Source organism: Medicago sativa, chromosome 6 (genome assembly GCF_051527215.1).
Source record: "Medicago sativa cultivar Bolivia chromosome 6, Bolivia_mono, whole genome shotgun sequence".
Taxonomy (NCBI): domain Eukaryota; kingdom Viridiplantae; phylum Streptophyta; class Magnoliopsida; order Fabales; family Fabaceae; genus Medicago; species Medicago sativa.
In genome coordinates this window covers 64734459-64753616 of record NC_140754.1, presented here as the reverse complement: position 1 = coordinate 64753616, position 19158 = coordinate 64734459, and the positions used below count along the sequence as shown (strand labels likewise).

Here is a 19158-nt window from a genome sequence, read left to right as displayed (position 1 = left end):
GATTTTGACATGGCATTAAACAAAAACTCATTCAAACCAATTGAAATGACCCAGGGACAATTTTGCAAAGATTGAAAGAAATTTTAACATAGGAAATTACTGAAATGCTGATAGGGCCAAACCGCAAGTGCACGGCCTATCGAAGTAATAGTAGTAAGTAGAGTTATCGTTCCGCTAGGGAGTTGGTCAATCCAATTAACTTTTAGAAATTGATTAGAAGAGAAAGAAATAAGAAGTTGGAGAGTGCAGTTTTTGAAAGTAAATAACAATAATATTAAAAAGCCTTGGGATCATTGGTTCATCATAATAACGAATCTTTTCACAAGCAAGCCTTAAACTTATAATTCAACATTAATCCTAATTACTAAGGACAAGTCTCTCTTTAGCATATCACAGCTCCTCTCGAAGTCAGTGAGTGTATCCCTCCAACAACCACACCTATTCTCATGGGTGATTGCCTTTGGGACCCTTGAAGATCGAAACTTTATGTGTCCCAAGGTTTGCTAGACTATTCTCATGTTTCGCAAACCTTGTCTAAATTCACTTGTTCGGATATCAAAGCTCCGCGTTCGCTTTATGAATTGATATCTGTGATGATGAATTAACCATTATCAAACCCTCCGCGTTCGCTTCCACAGTTTGATAATAATTAATTCATGTTAAAACGGTGAATTTAGATTAGGAATTAGGGTAACAATTAATTAGGGTTTAAGAGTTGGCTTGATCCGGATTACGTCATTAGACTTATCCAACGATCCTAAGACAAAGAAGTTTACTCACTCATGTTCATCGTAGACATGGGGGAAGAAGAGAGAAAATAACAGTAAAGTAAATTGCAAAGAAAGTAAAAGGGAAAATAAAGACTTTTATTAAAATAGCAATTGAAATAAACAAAGTAAAGGATGATTGTTTATGGTGGAGAGCTACTCTATTTATAGCTTTACATTTGACTTAGAAACTAAGCAACTAAAAGGATAAAACGGTAAAGCTGCAACAGGGTAACTTGGGCTTGAAGAAAAGCAGCAAAACAGGTCCTGGAGACGGGCACGGCCGTGCCACATATTGGCACGGGCCGTGGCAAGCTTCTGACTCTGGGGGAACATATTTTTGTCCCGTATCTTCGTATTCTTGCGCTGTATTTGTTCCAGTCCTCTTTCTTTTGCTCCAAGGCACCTTCCACCATATATTTATTCCTAAAATAAAATAAAACACAATTTGAAGTAAAATATTCTAAACTAAAATAAAATGCAATAAAATAAAATCAAATCTAAAATAAAACTAAACTAAATAAGGCAATAAATAAGACTATCTATGACTCATCAAATGCCGCTAGGGGCTAAACTGACCTAAAATGACTTTAAACGTAATTTTTGAAATGGATTTTGACATAGAATTGAAATAAAGGCTTATTCAAACCTATTGAAAAGACTCAAACAATTTTAAAGGACTAAAATGAGTTTGAATGCAGGAAATGACTAAAATACCATTCTTCATGAATTTTGCAAATAACATTGAAATAAGATGCAGAGAAAGATGCAATTGATCAGAGACAAATTCAAATGACTTAAAATGCAAGAAAAGAAGAATTGAGGTAGTATTTTTGGGTCCAAAATTAGGGTATAACAGCTTGATACCCTGTTGAATGTATAATCATTCATATAAAGTTGGAGGCTTGATGCCCTATTGAATGCTTGATCATTCATACCACGTTGAGAGCCTATGCTCTATAAGTTGAGAGCCTATGCTCTATAAGTTGAGCCTATGCTCTATAAGTTGGGTGCTTGATGCCCTGATTGGTACCACATGCATAGTGCATTGTCAAGTTGATGTTGTTGTCGTTGCATTGTCGTTGGTGTCGCGTCGTCGGTGTTGTCGTCGTGTTGTCAAGTTGTTGAAATAATTAATGAGTTGTTATTGAGAAACTATGTGAAGCATTAACATTGTTTAATTGTTGTTGTTTACGTTGTTAAATTATGTTGATGAATTATACACTTATTATTATTGAATGTGAATCTCACCCCTTCTGTTTGAATGTTCTCTTTACGTGGGTAACGTGCAGATAACCAGGATTAGCTGCTAATGTGAGTTGACTCTCTCACGCATCGTCTTAGGGTAGCTCTGATACGTTACAGGATGGGGATATTCGCATTGGTTTCAATATGTTACGTATTACTATGAATTATGTTGATGAACGATTTGAAATTGAATTTTTAAGAAGTTGTTCATGTTGAGGCCGTAGTGTCATTTTGTTGGATAATGAAATGTTTTTCCGCTGAGATGTAATTTGAATTATTGATAACAGATGTTTAAATAAATAGTAATTTTACTGTATTTATCTTTTAAAGAAGTGTGACATCCTGTTTAAGTTGAATACTCTGATTTTTAAGTATTATTTTACATGTTGGGAAAACGGGGTGTTACAATTGGTATCAGAGCAGGTCGGTCCGTACGGCCAAGTAGTTCAGTCGTTTATGTCGTGTGACTGTTGAATACTATCGTTGTGTTTTCCTAATCAATGGTTGTCGAAACCCCGGCTAAGGGTTCGGTGACTACTTCTCTAGTATGCTTGAAGTGTCCTTTGTCGAGGTTTGGTAGAGATTTTGCAGTGGACTTAGTCTGTTTGCCGTTGAGTGGGATGGATGTGATACTAGGTATGAACTGGTTGGAGTTTAACCATGTTGTTCTGGACCTGCCAAAAGGATTCTTGACCCATCCGCTTAGGCCCAATATCACTCCAAGCCCAAACCCTACGTTTGGCATTATTGCTCACAACATACCCCCTCTCCTGAAGGGGGGGTGCACGAAGCAAAGAGACCGGTTCAACGAACCCCAACGTCTCTCTTGCACGTTGTGCACGTTCCCGCAATAAAATCTCTGGCGGTTACACTTCCCATGATTTCGTAACTACCAGAGCCAGGTGTGCCTCCTCAACGGCTCTGCAGCTCTCCACCTCTATAAATAGGGGACTCATTGCAGTCCCCAAGGTAGAACTCTTTTCTTCCTCTAAACCATCACTCTCTGATCTCTACTGACTTGAGCGTCGGAGTGCCTGCAGGTACACACCCCCCATCCGCTCCAAGAAGCATTCTGACGCATTCCACCACCGTCACAACCACCGCATTCAAAGCACCAGCAGTCTCCTTCTGATCAGGTACGATCAGTGGCGCCGTCTGTGGGAAATCTATAAGCTTCCCCGTTTTTATCCCTAAAAACCAAAGCTTTTCACAAAAAAACTACAATGGCTGCCAACGGTGCCAAATCCCAGTTACGAAGTGAAGTGCGCATTCCTCAACGGGATGGCATGACATCCTCACCTTCACCTATGGATACACCCAGGGAGGAACCAACTCAAATAGTTCCTCTCCAACATAGGCCTCTGCAAGGTCCCAATCAACCTACAGAGACACCTGAAGATGCATCAACCGACGTGCTCATTGGTAACCTGATCCGCACAGTTCAACGATAGACGTCGTTAATCAAGGAACAGAACCGCCGACTGATGGATCTGGAGCAAGCACGTCCAACCGTCCAAACCCGACGATCTCTCTCCCCAACACGTAACAGAAGAGGAGAGACCCCCAGCCGGTCACGATCCAGATCCCCCCGGCACTCGGTGAGCATCGGATCTCCTTCATTCACCAGGAGGTCAACAAGGAGATCCCCCCGGCGGTCTCCACCTAGAAGATCTCCTCCAAGACGGTCTTCACCAAGGAGATCCCCTCCTAGAGGGGCCCCATCGCGAAGATCCCCTTTGCGTCGAACTCCACACAGGAGGTCTCCGCCCAGATGCAACGAGCGTTCACGGTCACCTTCCAGTTCATTGGACACTCGCGATACCCGAACAGATCGTAACGCTTACGGTCCGTTCACACGGCGTATCCGGGAAGCTCCTATCCCTCGCGGACTGGAAAAGCCGCCGCAAATGGACTCATACGACGGGACTACCGATCGGTATGAGCACATCGAGAACATCGAAGTAGTTCTCACTTACCGGTCGGTGCGGGGCGCCGTCAAATGCAAGCTCTTCGTCACTACTCTGAGACGAGGAGCCGTTACGTGGTTCATGAACTTGAGGAGAAACTCCATCGACTCTTGGAGTGACCTCTGCAACGAGTTCACCACCCATTTCACCGCGTCAAGGACGCAACCAAAAACGGTGGCTTCCCTCGAAGCCATCGTCCAAGGAAGAAGCGAGCCTCTCCGAGACTACATCGAGAAGTTCAACAAAGAAGCCGTCCAGGTCCGGGGCGCCAATGAGACAATGAAGCTGTACCTCATTGCCAAGGGCCTACGCGACGAGACGGGCGTGAAGAAAGTTGTCCTTCTGGATCGCCCAAGGACTCTCAACGAGTTCATAATGATCGCTAAGATCTACATCGCCTACGAAGAGGCCTTGTACGCGGACAGCCTCAACAAGGTCAGGAAGGAGGAACATGCTGCTGAATCCTCCAAAAAGCCCTTCCATGAGAAAAAGAAGGAAGGCAAAGCTACTCGGGAGAGCAAGAGGCCCAGCGGTCACTTCACCGAGTACACTCCTTTGGCCATGTCAAGGGAGAAGATCCTCGCCGAGATCGCAGTAGCCGATCTAGCAGAAGTTGGCATCAAGCCACCAAAGGCTCCATCTCAGGAGAGGAAAGGGATCGACAAGACAAAGTATTGTCGGTTCCACAAGTGCCACGGACACACCACCGACGACTGCATCCATCTGAAGGACGCCATCGAACTCCTCATCCAAAGGGGTCGGCTCAAGCAGTACGTGAAAAATCCGGAAGCAGAACGGAAAGTCGTCGAGCTCATAGGCGACGGGTCTGAGCCCGGAAGGACCATCGCCATGTTCGTGGGACATCTCGGTGATTTCCCTGACAACGTGGAAATCACCTCCTACTCATACACCAAGGAACAGTTCCCGACCGCCAACATCATCACCGAAGGAACGCTGAACATTTCCATGGGCAGCATGAAGAGGAAATTTCAGGAGCTCGTCAATGCCATGGCCCCCTCCACTCGAGGAGGAAGGCCACCTTTGGCATTTTACGACTCCGAACTGCCTGGTGGAGCTTCAAATTCTGCCATCCCGTTGCTCGTGTGAGCATCGATGGCCAACGCAGATGTCAGACGAGTCCTGATAGAAACAGGGGCCTCATACGACATCATATACACCAGCCTGTTCAGAACGCTCCAACTGACGGAGAAAAACCTTTCTCCCTACGTTGGGGATGAACTTTATGGCTTCAACGGCTCATCTACTCAACCGTGGGGGTACGTAGAGCTACTGGTCACCTTCGGCGTAGAGGAGGCCAAAAAGACAATAAAGGTCCCATTCTTGGTGATCGACTGCCCTTCTCTCTATAATTGCATTATAGGGAGGACCAGGTTAGCCCAGCTGGGGGCCGCATGTTCAACCGCTCATCTGAAGGTGAAATATCATGCGAAGGACGACATCATCGCCTCTCTCAGCGGAGACATCGAAGCTGCAAGAAGATGTTTCCTCCAAGCTAATAAAACCCAGAACTCGGTTTCCCAACCCAGCAAACCTGCTGAGGACAAAGGGAAAGCTGCTGCGAGTACCCTGGACGCCAACTTGGTCGAACTTGACCCCAGGTTCACCAAGGAAGACCTGAAGGTGAAAAACAGGAGAAGAAGGATCCGCTCAACGCGAAACTTCTTCGACCTATTCCCGATGGTGAGTTCGAGCTGGTCCCTTTCGGGTACGACCCCTCGAAGAATTTCAAGATCGGCAAGGATCTCCCAGAGCTCGTCAAGAACCAGCTGATCGCTTGCCTAAGGGAGAACGCTGACCTGTTCGCCTGGAGCGCAGCTGACATGCCCGAAATCGACCCTAGCATCGCCTGTCACCAACTGACAGTGGATCCCGGAGTTAGCGCTGTAGCCCAGCGTCGTAGGAAGTAGTCTCCTGAAAAGTCAGAGGCTGCAGAAAAAGCTGTAAAAGACCTCCTAGAGGCAAAGTTTATTTCCGAGGCCAAATACACTATCTGGCTTAACAATGTTGTACTTGTCAAGAAATCTAATGGAAAATGGCGTATATGTGTTGACTATACCGATCTTAATAGGGCCTGCCCTGAAGACGCATATCCTCTTCCTAACATCGATAAACTCGTTGATAATTCCTCCAGCTATAAACTTTTATCCTTCATGGACGCCTATTCTGGGTACAATCAGATACCCATGGCTGAAGAAGATAAAATGAAAACAGCCTTCATGACCGAATCAGGGAACTATTACTACAACGTAATGCCCTTCGGTCTACGAAACACGGGGGCTACTTATCAACATATGATGAACAGAGTCTATGACAAGGCACTTCTTGGCGACATTCTCGAGGTCTACATGGACGACATGATCGTAAAATCCCAACAAGAGGTGGATCATGCCTCCCATCTCAAAAGAGTGTTCGAGCAAACTCGGAAGTACAACATGCGCCTCAACCCAGAAAAATGCACCTTTAGAGTTCAAGCGGGTAAATTCCTCGGTTTCTATCTGACAGAAAGAGGAATTGAAGCGAATCCAGATAAATGCCGAGCATTTACTGAGCTTCCAACACCCCACTCCAAGAAGTGCATCCAAACGCTCAATGGAATGCTAACCGCCCTCTCAAGGTTCATGGCTAAGTCCGCTCAACACGCACTTCCTTTCTGCAAGCTCTTGAGGAAAGAAACGAAGTTCGAATGGACGGACGAGTGCGAGACCGCTCTAAAACACCTCAAAGAGACGCTCTCTACGCCACCAGTGCTTTCGCGACCAGATCAAGGTGATACACTATACCTCTACCTCTCTGTCTCCTCTGACGCGGTAAGCACCGTCCTCATCAGAGAAACGACGGAGGAACAGAAACCGGTATAATTCACCAGAAAAGCATTGTTGGGGCCTGAAACAAGGTACCAGATAATCGAAAAGGTAGCCCTCGCACTCCTCACTGCAGCCAGAAGACTAAGGCAGTATTTCCTAGCTCACACGGTGGTAGTCCGTACGGACCAACCCATCAGGAAGATCCTGGGTCGCCCAGACGTGGCCGGTCGGATGATGAAATGGTCACTTGAGCTATCCGAGTTCAATGGGCTGAAGAGTTACACGCAGTACTATGGGCCTATAGAACTATTCCCCATTCCACAACTGGCGAGTCACCTTTTCGACTCACGTACAAGACAGAAGCGGTCTTACCCATTGAGTTAACTGAACTCACATGGCGTACGGACGCCATCACTGACTTCCCGGCCAACACGGCAAACCTACGTGAAGAGCTCGAATTCGTCGACGAAGTCAGGATATGGGCAACCTTGCGAGAAGCAGCGCTAAAACAGAAAATAGCCGCTCGCCACAGCAAGAAAGTCATCAAAAGAGAATTCGAACTGGGCGATCTCGTCCTCCGGCGAAACCAGAAGTATTCCGAAGAAGGGAAGCTCGCCGCCAACTGGGACGGCCCCTTCAGGATCCGGATGAAGACCGAGACAGGAGCTTACGGACTCGAAGACCTCCATCAAAATGCAATTCCAAGGACTTGCAATGCAGAAAAACTCAAAAAGTACTACAGTTAGATGGCAAAGCAACGCCAACTCACTCTAATGTACGTACTTAGTTCGATACCACGAACTCATCGCTCCCCATCGAGCAAATAAACAAAAGAGAAAAGTCGTGCCACTCCGAATCCAAAAAGAAAAAGGATGAGAGGATTTTACATAACAAATTCTCTTACTCCTCAGTATGTACGCTTACCGCTGCGACATCACTGCTCGGCATGTTAGGTAGAACCCCAGCTCGCGATGGGTGTTTCACGCCTCAGTGGAGTGAACTTAGAAAAAAATTCTCTCGTTCATCCGCTGTTACACGTCCATAACTTTGGACACACATTCAGATAAATAATCTCTTGGATCTGCAATACTTCTAACTAATACTCCGCGTAAACAGTTAGAAAACTTCTTGCCTGAGCTCTTCCTTGCAAAACTACGCAAAGGTAAAAACTTTCCAAGCAAAGTCAATTATTACCTGGAAAGCAAAAGGCACAACTTTGATTTCATCAAGTCAAAGCTACAAAACGTTGGGCGGGCATGCAAAACTCTCCAGTCATTAAGTCACTTCGTCGAAATAATGACTGCGGGGGGTAGCCCGTCCCGCTACACTCAACTTAAAGAGCTTTGCAATCCGAAAGCAGACAAGTTCGCAAGTTGAACAACTAAGAGCACACGAATTATTGCAATTTGTCAAAAACATAAGGCAGATAGATAATTCGCTCTCGACAGCGGGCATACGAATTATCGCAGTTTATCAAACATACAAGATAGATAGATAATTTGCTCTCGAACAAATACTTCAAACAGTATCAAAAAGCCTCACACAACGAGCATGCAAAATCAAGACATTATACTTGAAAGTAAATCAAACACTTCAGAAACAAGTATAATTGAGAATAAAGCAATCATATTATAAAGGTGCTAAAACCACTAAGGGCGCGCAATGTCATTACAAGTTGGTTGTTGAACAAGAGATTAATTACAAGGCCTCGTCAGGCCTGGGCTTCATCAACATGCCCGTCTTCTTCCTCAGGATCAGGAGGCGGAACGATCACCCCGTCTTTCACCTCGCTAAGTGGATGAATTCCTTCGACATTCAGCTCAACGCCAGGGTTCGCCACCTTCAACTGGGCCACCGCCCGATCAAAGCCAAGTTGGAGGGCCTCCACCAAGCTTCTTTCCAGCTCACCAATCCTGTCCACAAGGCCGGCGCGCCGCAGGACAGCGAGGTCTTCCGCCTCATCCTCTCCAGGGAGGTCCGCCTTCTTCAGAGCCTCCTCCAAAGACACCTTCTCCTCCGCTAGCTTTCGGGACGAGTCGGTTGCTTGCTCAAGAGCAGTCTGAGCTCCAGACAACTGCTCCTTCAAAGAAGCGAGCTGACGGTCACGCTCCTCCGCGACATACCTCTTGCTCCTTTGATCCTCCTCAAGAGCAGCAACCTTGGCGGTCAAAGTGTCCCTCTCCCGCACCAGAGCATCGACCCGAACCTCACTGTCCAGAGAAGCATTGTTCAGGGCAGCAGTAACCTCCAAAGCCTTCATGGTGGCAATAACCCCATCAGTTATCGCCTTGCTCCGGCCAGCTGGACCCAGATCCTGGATGATCTTCAGCTCAGGATCATCTAAGAAAAGGGTCGATTGAGGGCCACACGGCTCCAGCTCGAACCACACCCTCGGCAACTGGAGGAAGTCTCCCCTCTCAGAACGGACATGAACGGCCTTGATCGGAGTGATCGGGTCCTCGGAGGGCACTCTCACCCTCTGCCTCTTAGCAGAGTCCTGCACCAGCTCGTCAGATGGCTCCTCCCCGTCCAAGTCCACCACAGTACCAGGGGTTGAGCTGGGGCCAGATCCAGAAATCAGATGCTCCAGGGACTGGACATTTTTGCGCTTTTTCTTGGCCGAGATCTTCTTGCTCGCCGCGTTCACAAGGGCTCCTAAGTTCTTCTTGCTCACTGCGTTCACAAAGGAAACTGCGTCAGTTAGGAGAAACAAATAAGAAGGCAACAAAAGAGACAAGAGAAAAAAGAAAACAATAAACTACCTAGACAGGTATCAGAATCATTAGAGGTCAACAACTCATAAGTGTTGATGAGGCCGGGCTCTGTAACTGGGGTCCCGTCCGCACTCATCACAGGGTTCCCCCGTCGGTCAGTTTTCACCCTCTGAGGGAGGGACTCAATGAAAGACCAGAGTTGTTGACGAAGGCCTTTCTCCTCGTCACTCAGAGTGGCGACGGTTCGACCGACGTCCTTCGGTTCGTAAGCAAAATGGTCCTGAGACCAGCACAAGTTGAAGAAAGGATGACGCTCCTGCTCACCATCCTTGGCGGCTTCCAAGAGGTTGTCTAAAGCAGCCGCACTTGACGGCCGTATCAAGACGAAACGCTCTTTAAAGTTCCGGACCTTGCCGGCAAAGATCTCGAACATCTTCTGGGTCTGGCGAAAAGAAACCCAGTCCGTACCCCACTGTACGGTAAAGAAAGAGAATAAGACATTTTTGGAGGCAGGGATGCGAAGATAATCGCACAACAACTCAAAAGCCCTCATGAAGGCATAAGAGTTTGGATGAATCTGGGTAGGTGACAACTTGATCCAGCGAAGCACCTCCCGCGGGAAGTTAGAAAAAGGGAGCCGAAAACCCATGTCCTTGAAAACCACTTCATACATGGGAAATATGTAATTTCCGTACTCCAAACACACCCTGTCGGATGTGCTCGGCAGAATTAACTCCCAATCTATCCCTTCTCCAATGATGTCGAAAGGAGCTTCGTTCACACCCTAGTTGGCGAACACAGATTTAGTCTCCAGAGCCTCTTCTCCATGCCGTAAGACAACGACGCGGCGACTCCCTCGTTTGCCATAGTAGACCTGAAAAAGTAAGGGAAAAAGTGAATCCAATGTTCAGATCCAGCCTTCCTTCACCCATCAGGTCGGCCACGGCAAGGAAGGGATCAAATCGCTACCATAAGAAAGCTAAGAGATCTAGAGATTCAACTCACGCATCGAGGGGATCCACCCTCATCGAACAGACCTGAAGCTTATGGAAGAAACTCCAATGTTTTTCTAAACAGAAAACAGACAGCGTATCAACAGAATCTTTTGATGCACGGTGGAAACCGCCACAACCAACTGCGGAAACCACCGAGTCAAACCTACACCTACCCTAGAAGCATGCAGTCCTACAGTTTCTAAAAAAGAAAAGAAACTAAGCATACGGAAGTAAAGAAACCAGTCATCAGAACATTACCTGTAAAAAGGAAGAGATTGAAGTTGCGACTGGAAGGCGAAAACTCGGAAGAACTTTGCTTTTGGAAACGGTGGAAAATCTCTAAGTCTCTGAGAAATCTGAAATGCAGTGACGTTCCAAACAACAGTTAAACTATTTATACTCGTTTCACAAACCACCCAAAAGTCACGAAGTCGATCCGGTGCATCCCTTCATTAGCAGCTCTTCCACTAAAACAATGCTTCTACGGTCCAGATTCAATCATACCTGTTCATCCAATGCTTCACTACGTTTCTCCAAACGTCAGGATCCAATCAACGGTGATGATGACACCTCGGAAATACAACCTGAGAACACGCTGGAAACTATAGGTACTCAAGTGCTACCAACAGCTCTCACACGTGTCACTCAGAAACCAAAGGTCATGTCCCCTCAACTTCTTCCTCGAGACGTTGGCATTAATTACGGAATGACATCCGACCAAACTTCCTAGCGAGGGAATCTTTCCATCCGATCTCGTACTGCCGGACATACCCATGCCGGAGTTCGCCACACAGCTAGGCGAACTTACATCGGTAGAGGGAGAACAAACGCTTCGAGATAGGCGAGCCTAGCCGGCCCAAATTCTCAGCATTCTCAGTCCACCTCGCAAACGATTCTCCAAGTCAAGGCATACATAAGTCCGCTAATGAGATCCATCTCTTCCTCTAGCACGAGGATACATAACTGAATCCCCCTCTGAGGTCGGCCTCCAACGAGCAAAACGCCCACACTTAAGTCATCACTCTTCATTAAGAGCAACGACTTGGGGGGCTACTGTTCTGGACCTGCCAAAAGGATTCTTGGCCCATCCGCTTAGGCCCAATATCACTCCAAGCCCAAACCCTACTTTTGGCATTATTGCTCACAACATACCCCCTCTCCTGAAGGGGGGTGCACGAAGCAAAGAGACCGGTTCAACGAACCCCAACGTCTCTCTTGCACGTTGTGCACGTTCCCGCAATAAAATCTCTGGCGGTTACACTTCCCATGATTTCGTAACTGCCTGAGCCAGGTGTGCCTCCTCAACGGCTCTGCAGCTCTCCACCTCTATAAATAGGGGACTCATTGCAGTCCCCAAGGTAGAACTCTTTTCTTCCTCTAAACCCTCACTCTCTGATCTCTACTGACTTGAGCGTCGGAGTGCCTGCAGGTACACACCCCCCATCCGCTCCAAGAAGCATTCTGACGCATTGCACCACCGTCACAACCACCGCATTCAAAGCATAGGCAGTCTCCTTCTGATCAGGTACGATCACATGTTCATATTAATTGTTTTAGAAAGACGGTGCGTTTTTCTTCTGCCAAAGAAGGAGAAACTGAGTTCTTGACTACTAAGCAGTTGAAAAAGTTAATGCGTGATGGAATCCAAATGCTTTCTTTGATGACGTCCCTGTCTATTGAGAATCAAGCGGTGATTGATAAGTTGCAAGTGGTATGCGAGTTGCCAGAAGTTTTTCCTGATGAAATTCCTGATGTGCCGCCAGAGAGGGAACTAGAATTTTCTATTGATCTTATTCCCGGTATGAAACCTATTTCTATGGCACCTTACCGTATGTCAGCTTCCGAATTAGCTGAGTTGAAAAAGCAGTTAGAATATTTGCTTGATAAGAAGTTTGTAAGGCCGAGTGTGTCGCCTTGGGGATCGTCGGTGTTATTGGTTAAGAAGAAAGATGGTAGCATGAGGTTGTGTATAGATTACTGGCAGTTGAATAAAGTGACAATAAAGAATAGGTATCCACTTCCGAGGTTCGACGATTACATGGATCAATTAGTGGGTGCACGTGTGTTCAGTAAGATTGACTTAAGATCGGGCTATCATTAGATCAAAGTGAAAGATGAGGATATTCAGAAGACGACCTTTAGGACACTTTACAGACATTAGGAATATTCGGTGATGCCTTTCAGTGTTACTAACACGCCGGGAGTGTTTGTGAAATATATAATTCGTATTTTTCATACTTATCTAGATCATTTTGTTGTTGTGTATATAGATGATATTCTGATATACTCTAAGTCCGAGGAGGAACATGCCAAGCATTTGAGAATTGTTTTGCAAGTGCTGAAAGAGAAGAAGTTATATGCCAAGATGTCAAAGTGTGAATTCTGGTTGAAAGAGGTGAGTTTTCTTGGTCATATTATTTCTGGTAGTGGTATTGTTGTAGACCCATCTAAAGTTGATGCAGTATCACAATGGAAGACTCCTAAGTCAGTTACCAAAGTTAGGAGCTTTTTGGGATTGGCAGGTTATTACCGTAGGTTTATAGAAGGATTTTCAAAGTTAGCACTTCCGTTAACTCAGTTGACCTGTAAGGGTAGAACTTTTGTGTGGGATGTTCAGTGTGAGAACAGCTTTAATGAATTGAAGCAGCGGGTGACGACGGCTCGAGTTTTAATTTCACCAAAGTCCGATGAACCTTTTGTTGTGTATTGTGATGCGTCCAAGTTGGGTTTAGGTGGTGTGCTTATGCAGAATAACAAGGTAGTGGCTTATGCATCGAGGCAGTTGAGGATTCATGAACCAAATTATCCTACTCATGATCTTGAGTTAGCTGCAATAGTCTTTATGCTTAATATTTGGAGACATTATTTTTATGGTTCTAGATTTGAAGTGTTCAGTGATCATAAAAGTCTGAAGTATTTGTTTGATCAGAAGGAATTGAATATGAGGCAGCGAAAATGGCTTCAATTGTTGAAAGATTATGATTTTGGGTTGAATTATCATCCATGTAAAGCTAATGTTGTTGCAGATGCTTTAAGTAGGAAAACTTTACATATGTCTGCTATAATGGTTAAAGAGTTGGAGCTGCTCGAACAGTTTAGAGACTGGGTTTAGTTTGTGAATTGTCACCTCAGAGTGTGAAGTTGGGAATGTTGAAGATTAATAGAGAATTTTTGAATAGTATTAAAGAAGCGCAGAAAGTGGATGTAAAGTTGGTAGATTTATTGATTGGTAGAAATCAGACTGAAGATAGTGACTTTAAAGTTTATGATCAAGGAGTGTTGCGATTTCGAGGCAGAATTTGTATTCCTGACAATGATGAGATGAAGAAGATGATTCCAGAAGAAAGTCACAGAAGTAGCTTGAGTATTCATCCGAGAGCCACAAAGATGTATCATGATTTGAAGAAGTTGTTTTGGTGGTCTGGGTTGAAACGTGATGTTGCACAGTTTGTGTATTCGTGTTTGATTTGTCAGAAGTCAAATGTTGAGTATCAGAATCCTGTTGGGCTGTTGACACCGTTAGATATTCCAGAGTGGAAATGGGATAGTATATCCATGGATTTTGTGACGAGTTTGCCAAATACTCCAAGAGGACATGATGCGATTTGGGTAATTGTGGATAGACTGATGAAGTCGGCCCATTTTATTCTGATTAACATCAGTTTTCCTGTATCTCAGTTGGCGGAGATTTATATTCGTGATTTTTTAAAGCTACATGGTGTTCCGTCGAGCATTGTGTCAGATAGAGATCCAAGGTTTACTTCTAGATTTTGGAAGAGTTTTCAAGAGGCTTTGGGTTCTATGTTGAGGTTGAGTTCGGCGTATCATCCGCAGACAGATGGTCAGTCGGAAAGAACAATTTAGTCGTTGGAGGACTTGTTAAGAGTTTGTGTACTTGAGCAAGGTGGAACTTGGGATAGTCATCTACCGTTGATGGAGTTCACGTACAATAACGGTTATCATTCTAGTATTGGAATGACACCATTCGAAGCTTTGTATGGTCGGTGGTGCAGAACTTCGTTGTGTTGGTTCGAGTCAGAAGAAAGTGTAGTTTTGGTACCAGATATCATTCAGCAAACTACTGAGAAGGTTAAGTTGATCCAAGATAAGATGAAAGCGTCGTAGAGTCGACAAAAGAGTTATCATGATAAGCGTAGGAAAGACCTTGAGTTTCAGGAAGGAGACCATGTATTTTTGAGAGTCACTCCTGTGACTGGTGTTGGACGTGCATTGAAGTCAAAGAAACTGACTCCGAGGTTTATTGGTCCGTACCAGATATCAGAAAGAATTGGAACAGTGGCGTATCGAGTGGGTTTACCACCGCATCTTTCGAATTTGCATGATGTGTTTCATGTGTCACAACTTCGGAAGTATGTTTCGGATCCATCTCATGTGATTCGTTGGGATGATATGCAAGTTAGAAATAACCTCACGGTTGAGACCTTACCAGTGAGAATTGAAGGTCGTGAAGTGAAGAAGTTCAGAGGCAAGGAGATACCTCTTGTGAAGGTCATTTGGGGAGGAGCGACTGGTGAAAGTTTAAAGTGGGAGTTGGAAACTAAGATGCTGGAGTCTTATCCAGAGTTGTTTGCATGAGGTACATTTTCGAGGACGAAAATTTTATATGTTGGGGAGAGTTGTAACGCCCTATTTATCTATGTAATTATTTTATTGGGTTTAGAGTCCAATTATATGATTTAATTGATTATGTGGTATGTTGTTATTTTGTTAAATGGCTTTATTTTATTATTTAGTAGAATATGATTAAAAATAGAATAATTAGACTTGAAGGGCTGAATTAGAATTTAGAGGAGTTTAGTGGAATTAACTAGAATTAAGAGAATTGGTTAAGGAAATAAGAATGGGAAAACTGAGAGTCAGAGAGTTTTTCACGTAAAACAAGTTTTTGGGAGAAAAGGGAGAAACCAAGGGAAGAGAAGAGCCAGAGAAGAGAAAGTTTGTAGAACCTTGTAATCAACCAATCTAAGGTAAGGGTGGGATTAACTTTCTCTAATTTTAGGTTGTATAATTCTAAAATTGAGTTTAGCATGTTGTTGTTTGTGAATTTATGAATTTGGGAATTAGGTTTTGAAGTCATGATTGGTTGTTAATAGAGTAAAAAATCCATTGAATTTGTGTATAATCGATGTTCAGGTTGTAGAATAATCATAGGTTAAGTTTCCTATCAAATTTGGGATTTGGGTAGATGAAATTTGGGTTTTTGGGTGAAAAATGGAGTTTTCCCGAGAGCTACCTCTGACAGCATACCCTGTTTCATGTTTTCGCGTCTTTTTCACATGCTTCTGTTTTGAATTGGCTTTTGGTGTAAGCATGAAAGTTTTAGATAATTTTGTTAGCTTTCCAGTGGCTTTGGTTTGATGTGAAAATGATTTTTGGTTTTTGAGTTATGATGAAAATACTCCATGGAGGTCTTAGCGAAATTGCAAAGTGCCAGCATTCTCTGTTTCATGTTTTTGCGTCTTTTTCACACATTTCTGTTTTGAATTTGTAACATCGCAGACTACTTTCAGGATTGCCGACTGACCCCACAAACCAACACGAGTCTTTTCAGCGTGCTTTGTCCTCACTCGCATGCTTACCGGGAAACTTCCCCGTAGGTCACCCATCCCAAAATTGCTCCAAGTCAAGCATGCTTAACAGTGGAGTTCTTATGGAATGAGATACCGAAAAGAAGATGCATCTTGTTGATATAGGTAGTACCAAACAATTCTTATAAGCCTTCCTTCAGCCATGTAGTCTCATACCTACACGACCTTACGATCCCTTTTATTCCGATGTGATTCGGTTCCTCTAGAAGCTGTCGGGAGCCGCTCATTGTCGTGCCTTGTGCACCGGCGACCACTCCCTGCCCTCGTCAACCTTGGGTACTACAGAATTAGCCTTTGGTGTAAACATGAAAGTTTTAGATAATTGTGTTAGCTTTCCAGTGGCTTTGGTTTTACTTGAAAATGATTTTTGGTTTTTGAGTTATGATGAAAATACTCCAAGGAAGTCTTAGTGAAATTTTATGAAAATTCTGGATAACTATTTCTAAGTCAACCAAAACTTATTGATTGTCTCCAAACTTCAAAGCTTGTGTACTATGAGTTCAATTAAGGTGTTAAGAGTATTTAACCTATGTTGTGATGAATCTAGCTTGGTTTGACGTGAATATCTTTGATTGATGAATTATTATATGAATGTATATGTTGATGAATATGATGTTACATGACGTTGTTCATAATTGTTGAATTATGAAATTATGATGCGACGTTGTTGTTGTTGTCGTTTCCGCTGTTGTCGCCAATGTCGTTAAAGTTGTAAGTTGTTGTCGATGTCGTTGAAGTTGTTGGTTGTTGTTGCATTTGCTGTTGATGTCCATGCATAATCATTCATATAAATTTGGGGGCTTGATGCCCTGTTGAATGTATAATCATTCATATAAAGTTGGGGGTTTGATGCCCTGTTGAATGCTTGATCATTCATACCACGTTGAGAGCCTATGCTCTATAAGTTGAGAGCTTATGCTCTATAAGTTGAGAGCCTATGCTCTAAAAGTAGGGGGATTGATGCCCTGATTGGTACCACATATATAGTGCATTGTGTAACAGCCCGATTTTTCGCTAGATTTATTTTATTTATTTATTCATGTGTGTTATATGTGCTCTTATGTGATTATTGCCTCTGTGTGTGTTTTTGGTTGGGAATCGTAGAATTCGGTATTAGAGGGGTATTTTAGTCATTTTGGACTTTTGGGCATTTTGGTCATTTTGAGAATATGAGTAATTTTGTAATTTGCTGAAGGTTATTTTTAGTGCTTAGTGAGAGTTATTATTTTACCAAGTTACTAGAGGGTGTAGTAATTATTTTATTTACCGTTAAGTAACCGTTAGTGTTATATTTTACCGTTAAGTGAGTAGTAACATTTTTTAGGTTGAAATAGAAATGGGTTAGGCCCATTAAGGTTTGTGAGATAAGCCCAATTAAGTGAGCCTATATAAACTAATGTTAGTAGAGGAATAGGGTTCTTTCACAAACATTTTTCATTTGAGAAGAGAAGAGATAGAGGCTAGAGGGAAGAACAAGAACAAGGGTTAGAGGCAAGAGGGGATTCATCATCTAGGAGCTAAATTGAAGCTTGGGTTAGAGATTCTTGGTGCTAGAGGTAAGAGGGTTAGGTTTAAACCATAATTCCTAACTTTTCATGTCTACCCATTTTGTGAAATTGATGAATTGAACCTAATTAATTGTAAATTCGTGCTCATGTTTTGATGCAATATTTGAGTATGTAAATTGAATGTTAATTGAGTCGTTGATGATGAAATTACATGCTTAAATTGTGGTTATATGTATGCTTTGCATTTTTGTCCAAAAATGATGAAATGAGATGTTGTTGTGATGAATTATTGATGAATTCATGATGATTAGTTGCTGTTGTTGTTGAGAGATGTTGTTGTTGATGATTAAAACCTTGGGTAATCATAATTGTGAAGTTTGTTATGACTTTGTGTGGTTTTTGAAGTTTTGATGAAAAATGGGTCAAATGATGATTTTTGTTAAGAGAATGTTTTGGGGCAAATTTTATATGGATTTGTGTGTCTTTTCATGTTTAGAAATGTTTGGATAGACCTTGGAATCAAATTTGGGCATTGGGGAGTCAAAATTGGGGTTTTGGGGTGAAAATGGCTCTTTTTCCCGAAACTACTGTCATAACTCGCAACCGTACTCGCAATGGCGAGTTGGATGCGAGCAACAGGGGCTCCCTGGAGCCAAGTCGCAATGGCGAGTGAAGTTACTCGTAGTTGCGAGTTGTACAGGGCAGAACCCCCTGTTTCGCATTCTTGCATCTTTTTCCCTCGTTTCTGTCGTGAACTGGTTTTTGGTACAAACATGATTTTTGGTTTGACTTGAATATGATTTTTGGTTTTCAAGTTATGGGGAAAATACTCTTGAAAAGTTTTGTCGAAAAATCCCGCATAACTAGTTCTAAGTCGACCCAATCCTCGTGGAATGTTTTTAATCTTTGAAACTTGATTTTTATGAGTTCAACTAAGGTAGTTAAACTGTGATGTAGTGAACCTACTTGTTTTTATTTGAAAATGGGAATTTTTGTGAAAAGTGATCAAGTGAGACGAACTTCAGAATTTTTGATAATCCTCCATATGTGGCCGATGAAATGTTTATGTAACCTTTACTGCACATATAAGTGACTTGTGAGGGTACATGGCATAGGCAATTGAGCTTGTAGAATTGGTTTTGGTCCATAACCTCTAATTATTTTATGTTGTGACTTTGAGAGACGAACTTGTTGAATATGACTTTGAGAGCTAATTGTATTGTGAATCCTTTATGGATAGTTGTTATATCTTATGTGAAGATGATTGGTGGTGTATATATGTGACAACTATATGTTGCTTGAATTATGGATGTTGTTGATGATTGTATATATGTTAAGTGGTGGTGAATGGTTGTTGATTGCATATATACAAGTATTGGTGATGTTGAAGTGATTAGTTTGTGTGAACATATGCATTGTAGTTGAGTCATATGTTCATGCATTCATGACTGATGGTGGTGAATTTTATATCCAATTGAGGTGATTACGATGTTTTTGTTGCATCAAAGGTGACGACCTTGAGGTG

The 19158-nt window shown here is 43.4% G+C and overlaps 1 protein-coding gene across 1 annotated transcript; it reads left to right on the top strand.

Annotated features, from left to right (window-relative positions):
• Positions 1-2515: 2515 nt before the first annotated feature.
• On the top strand, positions 2516-15112 carry LOC146916314 (uncharacterized). Its single transcript, XM_085721596.1, has 6 exons — positions 2516-2675; positions 12052-12370; positions 12422-12585; positions 12787-12851; positions 12958-13038; positions 14753-15112. The coding sequence occupies exons 1-6, from the start codon at positions 2516-2518 to the stop codon at positions 15110-15112; spliced, it is 1149 nt and encodes a 382-aa protein (XP_085577722.1).
• Positions 15113-19158: the final 4046 nt, after the last annotated feature.